Source organism: Musa acuminata, chromosome BXJ2-4 (assembly GCF_036884655.1).
Source record: "Musa acuminata AAA Group cultivar baxijiao chromosome BXJ2-4, Cavendish_Baxijiao_AAA, whole genome shotgun sequence".
Classification (NCBI taxonomy): domain Eukaryota; kingdom Viridiplantae; phylum Streptophyta; class Magnoliopsida; order Zingiberales; family Musaceae; genus Musa; species Musa acuminata.
The window spans coordinates 36,888,604-36,901,741 of record NC_088341.1 but is presented as its reverse complement, the minus strand read 5'-3'; the positions used below and the strand labels follow the sequence as shown (position 1 = coordinate 36,901,741).

The 13,138-nt window shown below is 40.2% G+C and overlaps 2 protein-coding genes across 2 annotated transcripts; one reads left to right on the top strand and one right to left on the bottom strand.

Moving 5' to 3' along the window:
- Positions 1 to 301: 301 nt before the first annotated feature.
- LOC103979131 (RHOMBOID-like protein 3) lies at positions 302 to 3,086 on the bottom strand. The gene is made up of 5 exons (XM_009395184.3): positions 2,593 to 3,086; positions 2,062 to 2,225; positions 1,380 to 1,543; positions 1,036 to 1,286; positions 302 to 795 (listed from the first exon to the last, which is right to left on the bottom strand). Exons 1-5 carry the CDS (start codon positions 2,865 to 2,867, stop codon positions 684 to 686), a joined length of 966 nt encoding a protein of 321 aa, XP_009393459.2. The 5' UTR covers positions 2,868 to 3,086; the 3' UTR covers positions 302 to 683.
- Positions 3,087 to 7,955: 4,869 nt separating this feature from the next.
- LOC103979148 (probable E3 ubiquitin-protein ligase XBOS33) lies at positions 7,956 to 12,081 on the top strand. The gene is made up of 10 exons (XM_009395202.3): positions 7,956 to 8,698; positions 9,060 to 9,119; positions 9,206 to 9,277; positions 9,360 to 9,538; positions 9,626 to 9,789; positions 9,880 to 9,938; positions 10,047 to 10,093; positions 10,194 to 10,334; positions 11,251 to 11,342; positions 11,552 to 12,081. Exons 1-10 carry the CDS (start codon positions 8,468 to 8,470, stop codon positions 11,935 to 11,937), a joined length of 1,431 nt encoding a protein of 476 aa, XP_009393477.2. The 5' UTR covers positions 7,956 to 8,467; the 3' UTR covers positions 11,938 to 12,081.
- Positions 12,082 to 13,138: the final 1,057 nt, after the last annotated feature.

Below are 13,138 nucleotides of genomic sequence, written 5' to 3'. Positions count from 1 at the left end.
AATATAATATTTATTGGATGAAATTTTAATCCTCAAATCATATTTGTTTAATAATATTGAATGATACAAATCAATATATAACCTAAAATACTATTCTGATGGTTCCCCAATATCCCAACATCAGTCCGGTACCAGACTTCACCAACTAAGAAGCGAAATGATCGTCGTCATCATCATCATCATCATCAAAATTGCAAGCATCCAAAATAATATCATGGCAATACCAGTCAAACACATCAAGAATTATAGCCTAAGGAAAATAAAGTGAAAAAGATCCAACCCAAAAAGAAGCTGTGTGCGATGAGACCAACCAGCAGAATAATAAGAATGATATAAGAAAAGAATCGTGAGAGCTGCCGAACACCAAATGGACAACAGGATGGCAGCTATTCATGGGATCTTAATAGCCTTAATCCCACCTACACATGAACAATCTTGCCACTACCATCACCATACCGAGCTTTATCGTGACATCTGAAAAGATGAATCGAAGGATAGACACTTGAAATGTTGGTAACACATCACTCCGGACGATCGAATAACAGATACGACAAATGAGGTTCTTAGCTATGTACACCTGTATTCGAAGTACGATAAAACAAAAGGCATCACATAGTTTCGCCGCCTCCACAAGCTTGTCTTCTTTTTTTTTCTTCTTTTCAACTGCAAAAGCTCATTGTTTCTTAGGCGTCGCAGCTCCACCTCGATGATGGCACACAGTTCAGGTAGTGGCACCAGTGGCAGTGGTCGTTCCCATTCACTCCCCTAAAGAGCATGACTAAGCCGACTACGAATCTGCACAAGAAACAGCCGGATGTGAGCAGAGAACCAAAGAATGTGGTAGGCAATAGCAACACCAACATTGTATTTTGACCAATCATTGCTGATCGATTGGTAATAAAAGCAAGAAGTTGTCAAACAATACTGCTGGTTAATGCATACTGAAATGACTTTTATAGAATGTGGTAAAACCAATAATGTTTGATGCTAATCTCAAATGCTTATGCATAGTGTGAAATTTTCGGGAAGACTTACCCAGCTATCAGCAAAAGCAATGCAATCACCCATAAGACATATTGGTAAGCTTTGTACTTGGATGTAACCTGGGCTGAAGGGGGGAGATCATCCCGTTCCAGCCAGCCGAACTGGGGCCGGATTAATAGAACAAAACCCAGGAGGAAACCTGATAAGAACCCTCCAATGTGGGCAAAGTTATCGACATGAGGAAATAAGCCTATACCCAAGTTGATCGCGATGATGACCACAAGAGTCAATAGAGCTGCAACCTAAAAATTGGAATCGTATCTGTTAGACTGAGGTGCTAAACTAATCTAAACTCCTATAAATTCAAACTCCACAAAAAGCTTATAAATATTCACCCTATTGGAATAGATAGTCCAATTTATAATAAGTTCTGAAAGCATCGCTCCGAGAAGTCCAAACAATGCCCCTGAAGCACCGACCGAGATGCTCTTCTTTAGGAGAAGAGCTGAGAGCACAGCCCCACCAAAGCCTGATAGGAGGTATAGTATCCCGATGCGCACTGCAACACAGAAAAATTAGAGACAAGAAATGATTGACATGTCGACACCATATTCAAATAAATTAACAATCCAACATGGTAATTTATTTGACGTAGGTGGTTCAGAAACAATATAAAGAAAGGTGGTCCAGAGCACATGGCTCCTGTCAATGTAGGATCTAAAGGAGGGCTATCGTGCATAATTTTATCCTGCAAATAGAGAGATTGTTTTCACAAGTTAAATCCTCGTCACCTAGTCCACAAAAGAACAACCTTACTGCGACACCAAGTCGCGTTCTCGGTTTAGAAACAATACATTGTATAACATTAAGATACAATACATAGTAGCATCTGACATTTTCAACCTCATGTTTTCTGTTGAATAAATGGAGAAATTGAAATGGACAATCACCAACTCCGAATGATCAGAAATCATTCCATGAGAAGGCAAACAATGGCTGCAACATTTCTTAACCATATTCACCAAAACAAGAAGCAAGAGTAGTAGATACAAAGCATCAAACAAGAACAAAGCTCACCAAATCCAAACTGCTGTTCGAGGCGAATTCCAACAAAGAGCAAGCTCAGCATGTTGGCCAGCAAATGGATGAGCCCGGCGTGCAACCAGATACAGGTGACAAGCCTCCAGCCTTGGCCTTGATGGACTACTTTGTTCCACTCAAGAGCCCCCAGCTTCTCCAATCTGCAAAGAAGAGGGCGAGCAAGTCAGAGAGAACAAGCTCACTCCACGAAGTACCAGATAAAGAACTCGAAAAGCAAGGTAGCGACGCGTACTAATCCACTTCACTCTATGTTTAGAGGAAGAGAAATAAAACAGTAAATGCTGGGAAACGAAGTCTACAAAGATTCGAGAAGAGAAAGGGAAAAACAGCAGCAACAACAACATCGAAATCTAAAGCTAATCGGTGAAGTTGAAGGTGGAGAGGGAAAAAGAACAAGAGGGTTTGGTCAAACAACATGAAATCGTTCTTTTCCTGCATCGCAGACGAATAAAAATCCGAGCTTTATCAGAATACCGAGAAGAAGGCGAGATGGGGAGAGGGGCTTACGTGGAGGAGGAGGGCCCGAGGAGGGGGTTCTCGCGGACGGGCTGGAAGGAGACGCGGTGGAGAAAGCGGGCGGCGCAGGAGCCGAAGGGCCCGGGGTGGGCGGGGCAGTTATTGACGTACATCTCCGCCACGAACACGGCCACGCACGCCACCACGATGAGCGGCACCAACCACGCCGTCCACGCCCTCTCCTCCGCCTCCGCCTCCTCGTAGTAATACGCTCCTCCGCCCGACCTCTTCCCAGCTCCGCCCGTGCCGGCCTCGACGTTGGCCATCTCGGTCAGCGGCTTTCCTCCTTCTCCTCGCTCTCCGGCGCCCGAAGGCGGGGGCTTTAAGGCCGCGGCGGGGGTGGCGGAGGGGCCTTGCGTCGCTTCCAAGGAGGGATTGGGTGGCCAATGATGATGAGCTGGGGGAGGTTAACAGCTCATGAAAGGGGAGTGAGAATGTGAGCAAAGCTGTGATTTTAGTTCTACACATGGAGGATTTGGTGGGGAGGAGGTGGTGGTGGAGAGTGGGGCAGCAGGGGATGATGGCGGCGGTTGGGGAGTGACGAGTAGTGGTGGGCCCGTGAAAGACACCGCCAACCGCCACCTCATCGCTCGCCAGCCACCACTGGCGTGAAAATCTTGCCGATAGATACGTAACAATCGACCGGAAAATGCCGAAGATCGTAAGATCTATCAAATTGGTCAAAATTGCCACTAAGCTCTTATTATCTTAATCCTTCGTAGTCACGATTTGGTAATTATATATTATATCTTATAATTAAATTTTTTTAATTTTTTTATATTTAAAAAAATTATTAAAATATCTGTAATTATCAAAATGAAACATCTAATTCTATTTACCTTAACGTCAATGATTTTATCGATCGAAGCATAAAAATGACAAAAGATAAAACAAAGGGAGAAGAAAAAGAAAACAACATAGATACAGAGTGACGAAAGGATCGCTCGATATCTACATCAGTATCGATATAGATGAAAATATCGAATGGCTCTTTCGTCGCTCTACATCTACGTCAACACCGATGAATCACCGAGTAACATCGACGCAAATACATAACATCGACATCTGCGTTGTCCTCTTCCGTCTTATCCTTTACGATGTCATTGTTTGCTATCACCAAAAACGTAATTAAAATATTAAAATTATTTTTTTATCTATTATTTTTGTGCTTTCATCAGTAAATCAATGACGTTATGTTAAATAGAGCAAGATGTTTTACTTTCATAACTATAAAAAATTTAAATATAATTTTTTAAAATCTAAAGACCGAAATATAAATCTAACTAATCTATAACTAGACCAAATCTATAATTTTTAAAAGGCTGACTCCATGACTTACACCATGGACTTCTCCATGGTCTGTGACATGAAGAGTAAAGTATAAAGCATGATGTGGTATTTGAGGCAAAAATTTTCTAACAGAAAAAAATAACATGAGGAACAGTTGACTTATACATACCATGGAAAACAATTTCAAATATTACAAACAAGTCATTGTAAATCTTATGGTGAAAAAATCAAGAATACAAGCCAATACAATGACTTTTGCTGGAGGCACTAAGCAGAAGGCAGCAGTGTTCAGCTAGGAGTGAATATAGAGTTTTTTATTTGCTCTGTGTAGCATATTTGAATTCATCTTTTTAATATTTGATCCATCTTGTTTGGATTTGATCATCCATTTCATTCTAAAGTATCTGATGGAATTGAAGGATCAACTTGAACCAAATGCAATGATGTGCCAATGTTGAAGTTGGGGGGATAAATGAGAGAAGATGGTTGATCAAGAAACAATTTGTTTATCCTGTGTTCATAAACTTATCATTTTGATATTAACTTTATCTATGGAAAAAAAAATTTATGGACTTTTCTTGCCATGAATTAAATAACATGGTCACAAGAGATCAGCCAACAGGTTATATCAACCATACAGTTGGATTATCAAAAAAAGCACTTACCATGACCATGGTGGCTCATGATGGCAAACTGAAAATAAGCAACATGTTCAGAGTCTGAACAGGCATCGAAAAGATGTCAACTTAAGAATAAAAACAAAAAAGTTCAAAAATCTCAATCAGTGTTAGCTCCTGCAGTATGAAGCAATTTTAAATATATAATTGAACACCATGAAAAAGTGAATCCAAAAACAAAACAATGTTACAAGTTGGGTGCTACAACCCTTGGGAGTCGATTAATATCATAACGTTTCTTGTGACAACCGAAGAAAATGCTGCTGGTGAACCAGCATGGCTACCTAACGTTCTATTGCCTTTTGTTTGAGAGATGTAAGATGCTAATAGCAGTTTAAGCAATGTAATCGACAACACTTTACTCTGTCTCAAAGCTTAGGTCCATCAGGTGCCACACCGGTCCCCCTTTTTGTCTGCGATCATCATGTCTTCGGAATCATTTCATCGTTCTCTGCCTTGTCATCCTTTGTTTTCTTGATTCTATTTGATTTCACTGCATAATTTAGGCAACCAAAAGTCCAGATGATTTATTCAAACAAAAAGCCCTAAAAGAAGTAAATAACTAACCAAGAAAACCTCTTCAAATATTAACAATAGGTTAAAAGGTACAACCATATAAATGACATGCATGAAACTCGGCCTCAAGTTACTTCCAAACCAGTGCAGTGCATAAAAAAATTATATATATATATATATATAGAAGATTTTTCTGAAAGCTACCTAAATTTGAAAAACCTACCATTCTATGGGATTCCAATTTACTAAACTACATCCAAATTATGATTCCACCAGATAGAGCGAACTTCAAATGTTCAGACATGTTCTCTGCACATGTTGATTAGTTATAATTAGCTTGCCTTCTACTTGAGTATAAGATGTTTGAAGGAATTATATACAGTATATAGCACGCGGAAGCCAATATGTTTTAATACAAGCATTAATGTGCAACCCAGATAGTAGATTTTACTGGAAAGTTTGTGGCCAAACTTCAATGCTTCCACCATTTGAGTTTCTAGTTGCTGATATCAATTTAATCACCGTCTTGTTAGCTACTTCAAACTAATCATTGGTGTCGAACTGAGCCAAATTCTCAACTTTCAACTTGTTTAAGAATAGTTCCATTAGAATGATGACAACTTTTCAGCTTTGCAAGAATCGTTCCAACCATTCCTCAACAAAAGATTTAATGCATGTGGTGCCCATCAGCACATCTTTGTATCAACACAAGATATTTTGTAGCTGCCTTCAAGCCATGATTTCGAAAGACAAGTTTAAAGCCCCTCATGGCAGACATACATCAAGAAGCTAACTTATCAGCAATCTCATGACCAAAATGGACAATGATATGCTCGTAGTTTCACAAAGGAAGGTTCCCCTAAGGTCATGTGTTCTCTACAATAAGTGTTAGGATCTCTCCATTTTTCCTTTTCTTGAGCTACAGACTTCTGCAATTGATTAATACGCTTAGTCTATTTCCCAGCCTTCACATGAGCCTTTCCCTCTACATGTAAGTATGATGAACATGTCAATACAATATCATGTATCTGTGCCAATTTTGAGCCCACATTTCGACTCAGATAAACAGGAAGCATTCTTGTGAGTAAATACACCGATCCAAAACAAAATTCCTAACAAAATCAAAGGAGAATGACATCAAAATTTATTCAAACATCGTCGTCTTCCAAATAAATTCGTCAAATTATCCCCAAAAGCAATCATATTCAACTGATGCCATTCTACACATCAAAAATCGACTTCCAATGTAACCCTACAAATTTGTAGTATCAAGAAACTAAAACCCCACTAAGAATCAAGATATCATAAGCCAAAGCAGGTCAAGGAAACAACCAATCAACGCGATTTTCGATGGTAACTCCCCCCATCCCAATCAACCCGATCGCCAATACCCCCAAAAAGAAAGGATAGAGACTTCAGGACCTCGAGACCTGACGCAGATTCTTGGAAGAAACAACCAAAGAAAAGGGAAAGCTTTTTGACGTACCGCCAAAAGAAATGAAATCGGAGAAGAAATTTACCGGTAAACAAGGAAGAATGGAGGAGAAGAAGAAATCCTCCTGTCTCCGGCATTCTCGCTCCGCGTCCGGAAACGGAGGCCCTAATACGAGGTCGATCAACCCCAACGTTTAAAAATTTACGATAACGCCATTGCCACCGACGCCCATTATATATAACGGTTTGATATAAAGCTTGCAAAGCTATATCGCCGTTACAATCGATAATTGTCTAACTAGCTTCCGTATATACCGGTTTATAATTATATAACTATCCCATTTATAATGGAAGGCGGAAGGGAACACCAAATCCAATCCCTTTGAATTGTTTTGCTTTATTTTATGCATCTCAAGTAGATTAATTTTTCACTTCTTGTAAACTGAAGCTGATGATGCTTAAGTTGACAGTATGAGACGAGTTGGTGAAGAACATGACCTTTGCAACATACATGAAGAAGAAGAAGAAGAGCTAAATCAAAAGGGGTGGCATTAATCCAAGAAGAAGCATTTGGTCCCTGTGAGACCACTCAAGAAAAGACACAACATCATGTAGACATCACTGCTCCTTCAATGACACCATCTTCAGTGATCCCTTTTGCACCTCCATCCATTTTAGCTTCTCTGCCAGTACTGTGAAGAAGGTAAGATGATGAGCTCTGAATCCATTCCAATGAAATAGAGAGAGGACTTTGTGTAGTCAAACCATGCATGTTTTGTTCATGTCTAAATATTCTACCTTGTGAGGCAGAGATGCTGACCCTACAAAACTTCTTACTGGTTTAGAGCCTGTGTTGAAAACATTTGCAATTCAATTCAGATATCAAGTATTTAGAGGCACTTCTCAGTTGTCTTCATACTGACAGATAAATATTCAACATCAGATTATTTCCACCTACCTTAATACCAATGACAGTGACAACCACAGCAAGCCTTTATTTCCCAACTGCATGATTGTCCTTTGCATCTTTCTCACCATCCAATCTTAATCTCATTGCCTTCTGTTTAATCTGTAGACTTGCAGCTCTGCAAATTGTTCTTGGTGATCTTGTGTCTCCAACTAAGAGTCAGAACAACAGCCTGAGAGAGTGTGAATTATGAGAATAAACTGTGAAGAGTGTTCTTCATAAGTAATTACATGTTCTTAAGTTGACATGACATGTGGACGATGAAATATCATGTCATCATCAATGCTAGGCGGAGTTGAATGCTTTCTCAACTCGACATGTTACTTATTGACTTAAGTATCGGAGGGTCAACAAGCCTCCGATGCATCTTTGTTGATGCTTCGAACAATCAAAATATATATTACAATTCTATTCAATGATGATTTCTGCAATCTTCTCTACTCGAACACGTTTCTGTTTGAAGTTTCCTTCACTCCACCATGCTCAAAACCCTCAAGATTAGTGATTGATTCCTCTAAGCAATAACAATGACTGACTTGGGAGGATGGATTAGACCAAGTCGCACAAGTTAAGCCATTAAAGAGGACCAAACCATGTCCGAGGTTTTCCAAAGGTGACGTAGCCTGCTGTTGACAAGGTGTTCCAAGGTTGTCCCTTGCCTTGGCAGAAGTGTTCTTCCACGTTAAGATGTCAGGATTCATTTCATTCCACCAAACCATCATTTACCTGCGTGAGATGGATGCGTCAAAGAAGAATGGTGCATCGGTCTAAGAATTGACAGCTTCTGATGTGAATTCTGCGTGGGTGGAATCGGTCCTTGAGCGTGTTGCTTGACTGGGTGTGCGAGGTCCAAAATATGGAGCTTGCAGCTGACGGTTCACGCGCATGGACAAAGATAAGAACCTTGGCGTGTCTCTTTCCCCTTCCTTTGTTACTATGTCTTCCTTTGACATTGTTGCATTGTTGCGTCTCCCATTGATTGATGCTATATATTGCTGAAGAGATTCTCTCACACTATCTATCTCCGTCTGAGCCGATGGGGAACTGTTTGTGGTGCTCCGCCTCGGGGAAGCGACTGATGACGGCAGCCAGGGATGGCGACGTAGAGGAAGCTCGGATGCTGCTGGAGATGAGACCAGGCCTGGCCAAATACAGCACCTTCGGCGGCCTCAGCTCGCCGTTGCACGTAGCTGCCTCCGGAGGCCATTCTGAGGTCCTCTTCCTGATTCAAGCAACAAAATTTGCATGAAATATTGCATGTTTACAACATTATTTTCGTCAAAAATCGGAATCTCAAACTAAGTATTCGTTCAATTTAAAGACAAGAAAAATATATATCAGGAGTGAGAACTTGCTCCTTTTTCAGCAGGAAGTAGCTGTCTGTTGATTTTGTGCACAGATTAAATCACTTTAAGTTCAATCAATCTAACATATTTCTGATTCACTGATCACTTTAGCTAACTAAATTTCTTACACATAGTATTAGGAGCAGTTCATGACTTCTCTATGCAACGTAAAGATTCTTTCTTCTCTGCTCAATGAACAGTGTGGTAAAGATTCTGTCTTCTTGCCAGATTGCTATGATGTTGCTGGAGTATGGAGCAGATGTGAACTCCAGGAACATCTATGGACGGGTGATCACTATAAGCCTTAGCCTTCAAATCTCTATTCGTCTCTTAACGACTCAAGAAGTCTTAATCTTTCTGCCCTGCACTTCAAGACTCCTTTGATGGAAGCATGCAACAATGGCTACTGGGAGGTGGTGCAGACATTGCTGCTGTATAAATGCAATGTATGTGTATATGTGTAAGCATTCATTATCTGTTCTAATTTGGCTAAATAATTAGACTACTGAGCTTTGAAGTCTGTCAAAGGTTTCAAGAGCAGAGTACCTGAATGGCTGGACAGCACTGCACTTTGCAGCTCAAGGTGGACACATACCATGCATCAGGCTACTGGCTGCAGACTTTGCACCTGCTGTTCCTGATGCAGCGACCAATTCTTCAGAGGATGAAACACAGAGAAACCTCCCTAATTCTTCCTATGATCAACAGTAAGTTGGTTTGAAGAGATTAAAAAATGCATCTCCAAGTGCCTCTCTTAATGTTTTGGCAATCTGACTTTTGTTTGTTTGTCACAGCTCACTCTCTAGATTTATCAAGAAGACTGCCAAATGTGGCATAACAGCCCTGCATTTGGCAGCATTAAATGGAAATGTTGATTGCGTTCATCTACTGCTTGATCTACACGCTGATGTCTCAGCCACGGCCCTCTCACAAAACACTTCATCGGCAGCCTCTATAGGTTTTCATTCATTTAAAATTTTCTTTCTAGGTGGTTGTTACTACATTAAAATGAGATTAAAAGAAAATTTTCTCTCAAACTGTATGACAGGAGCTGGAAGCACTCCTTTGCATTATGCAGCATATAGTGGAAACCTAAAGTGTTGCCAGGCAATACATCTGTTTCTGACATTAACTTAATTTTTTTGAGAATTCCTCATTTATTTGCATAATTGGCATTGTTGGAATTGTTAAGCCCAAAAACATCTCTTTGTTCAGGTTCTTCTTGCTAGAGGAGCCAGCAGATCAGCAGTGAATGGCCATGGGTAACATCTGTTCTATGTTATCGCAAAAACCGATCTCTTTTCTGTCTGCATCTCTGGTTCTAGTCCTTATTCCTTTTTGTTTTTGTCTTTCAATTTTTAGGTGGCTCCCAGTTGATGTTGCTAGGATATATGGATGTAATGAGCTTGTGCCAGTACTAAAACCTAATTCTAATCAGACGATACCTGTCTTTCCTACAAGTTGTCTTTCCCTCCCTCTTATAAGTATTCTGAAAATTGCAAGGTACTACTAGACTTATTGTTGCACTTCACAGGTCCTGAATTATCATAAATCTCATGGTCATTCTTAAATTTACTCACAGCAGCATTATCTTTTTTTGTAGTTGATACTTTTATCTTGTTTATTTTATGATATGTGGACATAAAATTTAGTATTCATCAGAACTGGCAAAGCATATGTTGTTCACTACTTTTTCTCTCTCGTAATTATAAAGCTCTGATACTGCTCATGTCTAAATAAAAATGCATTGTAGCAAAATACTTGCTGAACTTCATCATGGTGGAACATATTTAGCAGTACAATTGGATCATCGCTGAATCAAAGAATTAACTAATATAAATCTTGAAAATTATAGTTATTCTGATGCATTTGCAACTGAATCAATTATAAGACATAAACTTGTTCTCAAATTTCTACAGCATAAGGTAGGCCCATGGGATTTTGTCGAGTTTGTTTTCCTGGCCCTTCACTTATCATGCAATTGACCCATATTTGAGTAGACCTCCACTTCCACATGTAGATTTTAATTGGAAATAAGATTATAAAGATAAAAGATACTAAAATGTTTCTGAATCTTGCATGGTATAGTTTGAATGTATCAGTGCAATTACTGGTCATGCTCAGATATGTGAATCTTGAGCTAAATGTGTTACAAAGGCATGCTTATAAGGAAAAAAAAGTAACTTGTTTCCCCTAAGAATCAACAAGCATGCCACCTAATATCCTCTTCTTGTTTATGTTGAAGTACCAGATGCATCATTGTACATGTTTACCAGACAAAAATCTATCTAATATTAACTTAGCAAGCATCCAAATAATCAGAGACTGGATCACATGAATAAAAGTTCAGCAAGTTTGGTAATTGTAAAACTAGATCTTATGTGTATCCTGAAATAATTTTTAAGACTTATCTCTGCAGAGAGTATGGATTGCATTCTTCAACTGTTCCTTCTGATGATAGTGATCTCTGTGCTGTTTGTCTAGAGAACACATGCGCTGTAGCCGCTGAAGGTAAGCATCATTTCCGATATCACCTCAGTTTGCTTTCTTCTACTTCATGCATTTACTCGTTTCATTTACTCTCCTTCCTGTGATTACACAATTTTATGTCTCCCCAACAATGTCCTGACACTGCTAATACCACATTGGCTTGATGGTTGATGCTGAGGATAAACTCTTCTTTCTTGGGTCATCCAAATTTGCTTCCTCTTGTTCTTCAGGTTGTGGTCATGAATTCTGCACGAGATGCACGCTCTGTCTTTCCTCAACATGCAATATGGCACCCGAGATGTCTGCACCACCTGGTTCAATTCCATGCCCCCTCTGTCGAGAAGGAATCGTGGCTTTCGTAAGGTTGCCTACTCTTCTGGTGAAGGATCCCAGTCTCAAAGGCAATAGCGACTCTCACAGCCAGAATCCATCTGCAATTGCCATTAGATCCGAGTTCTGTAAGAAACAGTCTGCAGTGGTTCCCTCAGAAACCATTGGTCCGATCTCTTGTCCCCCACACATTCCTCCCGCTATTTCATCCTGTTCGAGGCATCAACATCCTGGCAGAGAAGAGAAAACAAGCTGCTCGACGTCAGTTCACAACGGTAGCTTGTAGTTTCTCGATCGTTTTGTAGCGCGTTGCATCTGCTATTGCCGATCGCATGGGTTCGTAACAGCGACACAAACAACAAGCATTTCATCGAGCAAGTTGTGCTCATGTACTAGTGATAAAAATCTCATTGCCCATTCAACTATTACACATGCGCGCGCACATGGAATGTACAGTCTCTCATCCTACTTAGAATCCAAGGCAATGGGAGGCTAAGGAGCCCTGGATATGCTCAATCCCGGCCGCTGGCAAGCTCTTCGATGGCCTCGACGATGGCGTGGGCCGAGACGGCCTGTGGCGGCGGAGGGCGCGGGTGCTGGAGGCAGTCGATGAGTCGTTCGACGAAAGTATAGGCTGGCCGGAAACGAAGGACGACGAGGGCGATTTGACCGATGACTCCGCCGGTGAATGTGAGTATGGTGAGTGGTTCCATTTTGGTGCAGAGACTAAGATGGGAGGAGATGTGTGAGATGGAAGAAGCCTTGGCTTCATGCATTTATAGTGTGCTCGATGGCTGAGAGCTATTTTAGGCGAATTATAAAATAAAAAAGAACCATTGTTTTTTCAACACAAAACCTTCAGTTTACTTAACAGCATAAGCTATTTTTGGGAGGTGAGTTATATTAGGTTTTGTTGGTGTGGTTAAGGGAAAAAAAAAGTTAATGATGCTCGAATAAGCTCGATGTGGTTAAGACTCGTGTGCAAGAGTAAGTGACTCGAAACATCGAGATGACTCGAGAGCTCTTTCGAGATTTAGCTAATTTGCATGAAGATCGAGATTTTTTGATTCGATTTGTTTAATGTTCAAGTGAGACGAACAAAATAAATTTAATAAAAATTATTTACCTTTGATTATTGTGTTTAAAATTTTCTTTTGTAGTTGATAAATCAAGGAAATATTTTCTCCACTGCCAATTCTAGTATATGGGAAAATGTTTATTGGACTATCGTCTTAGATTGATGTATGGTCATACACTCTTATCATTGGCTATGCCACCACAAATATCGCTACGTATCGCATCGGTATTGAAGGAGAATATTTCCTCTATCAAGTGTCTTATGAGAATTTTAAGACATCATTGGCTATTCCACCACGAAAAGCTACCTGAGCTGTTATTGGCGAGATTGATGGAGTTTCCGGGCCCCGGTTCGGTAATCTCCAATCAAAACGTAGGTTGCGCGTCGAGTACAGACGCGCGAGTGACAA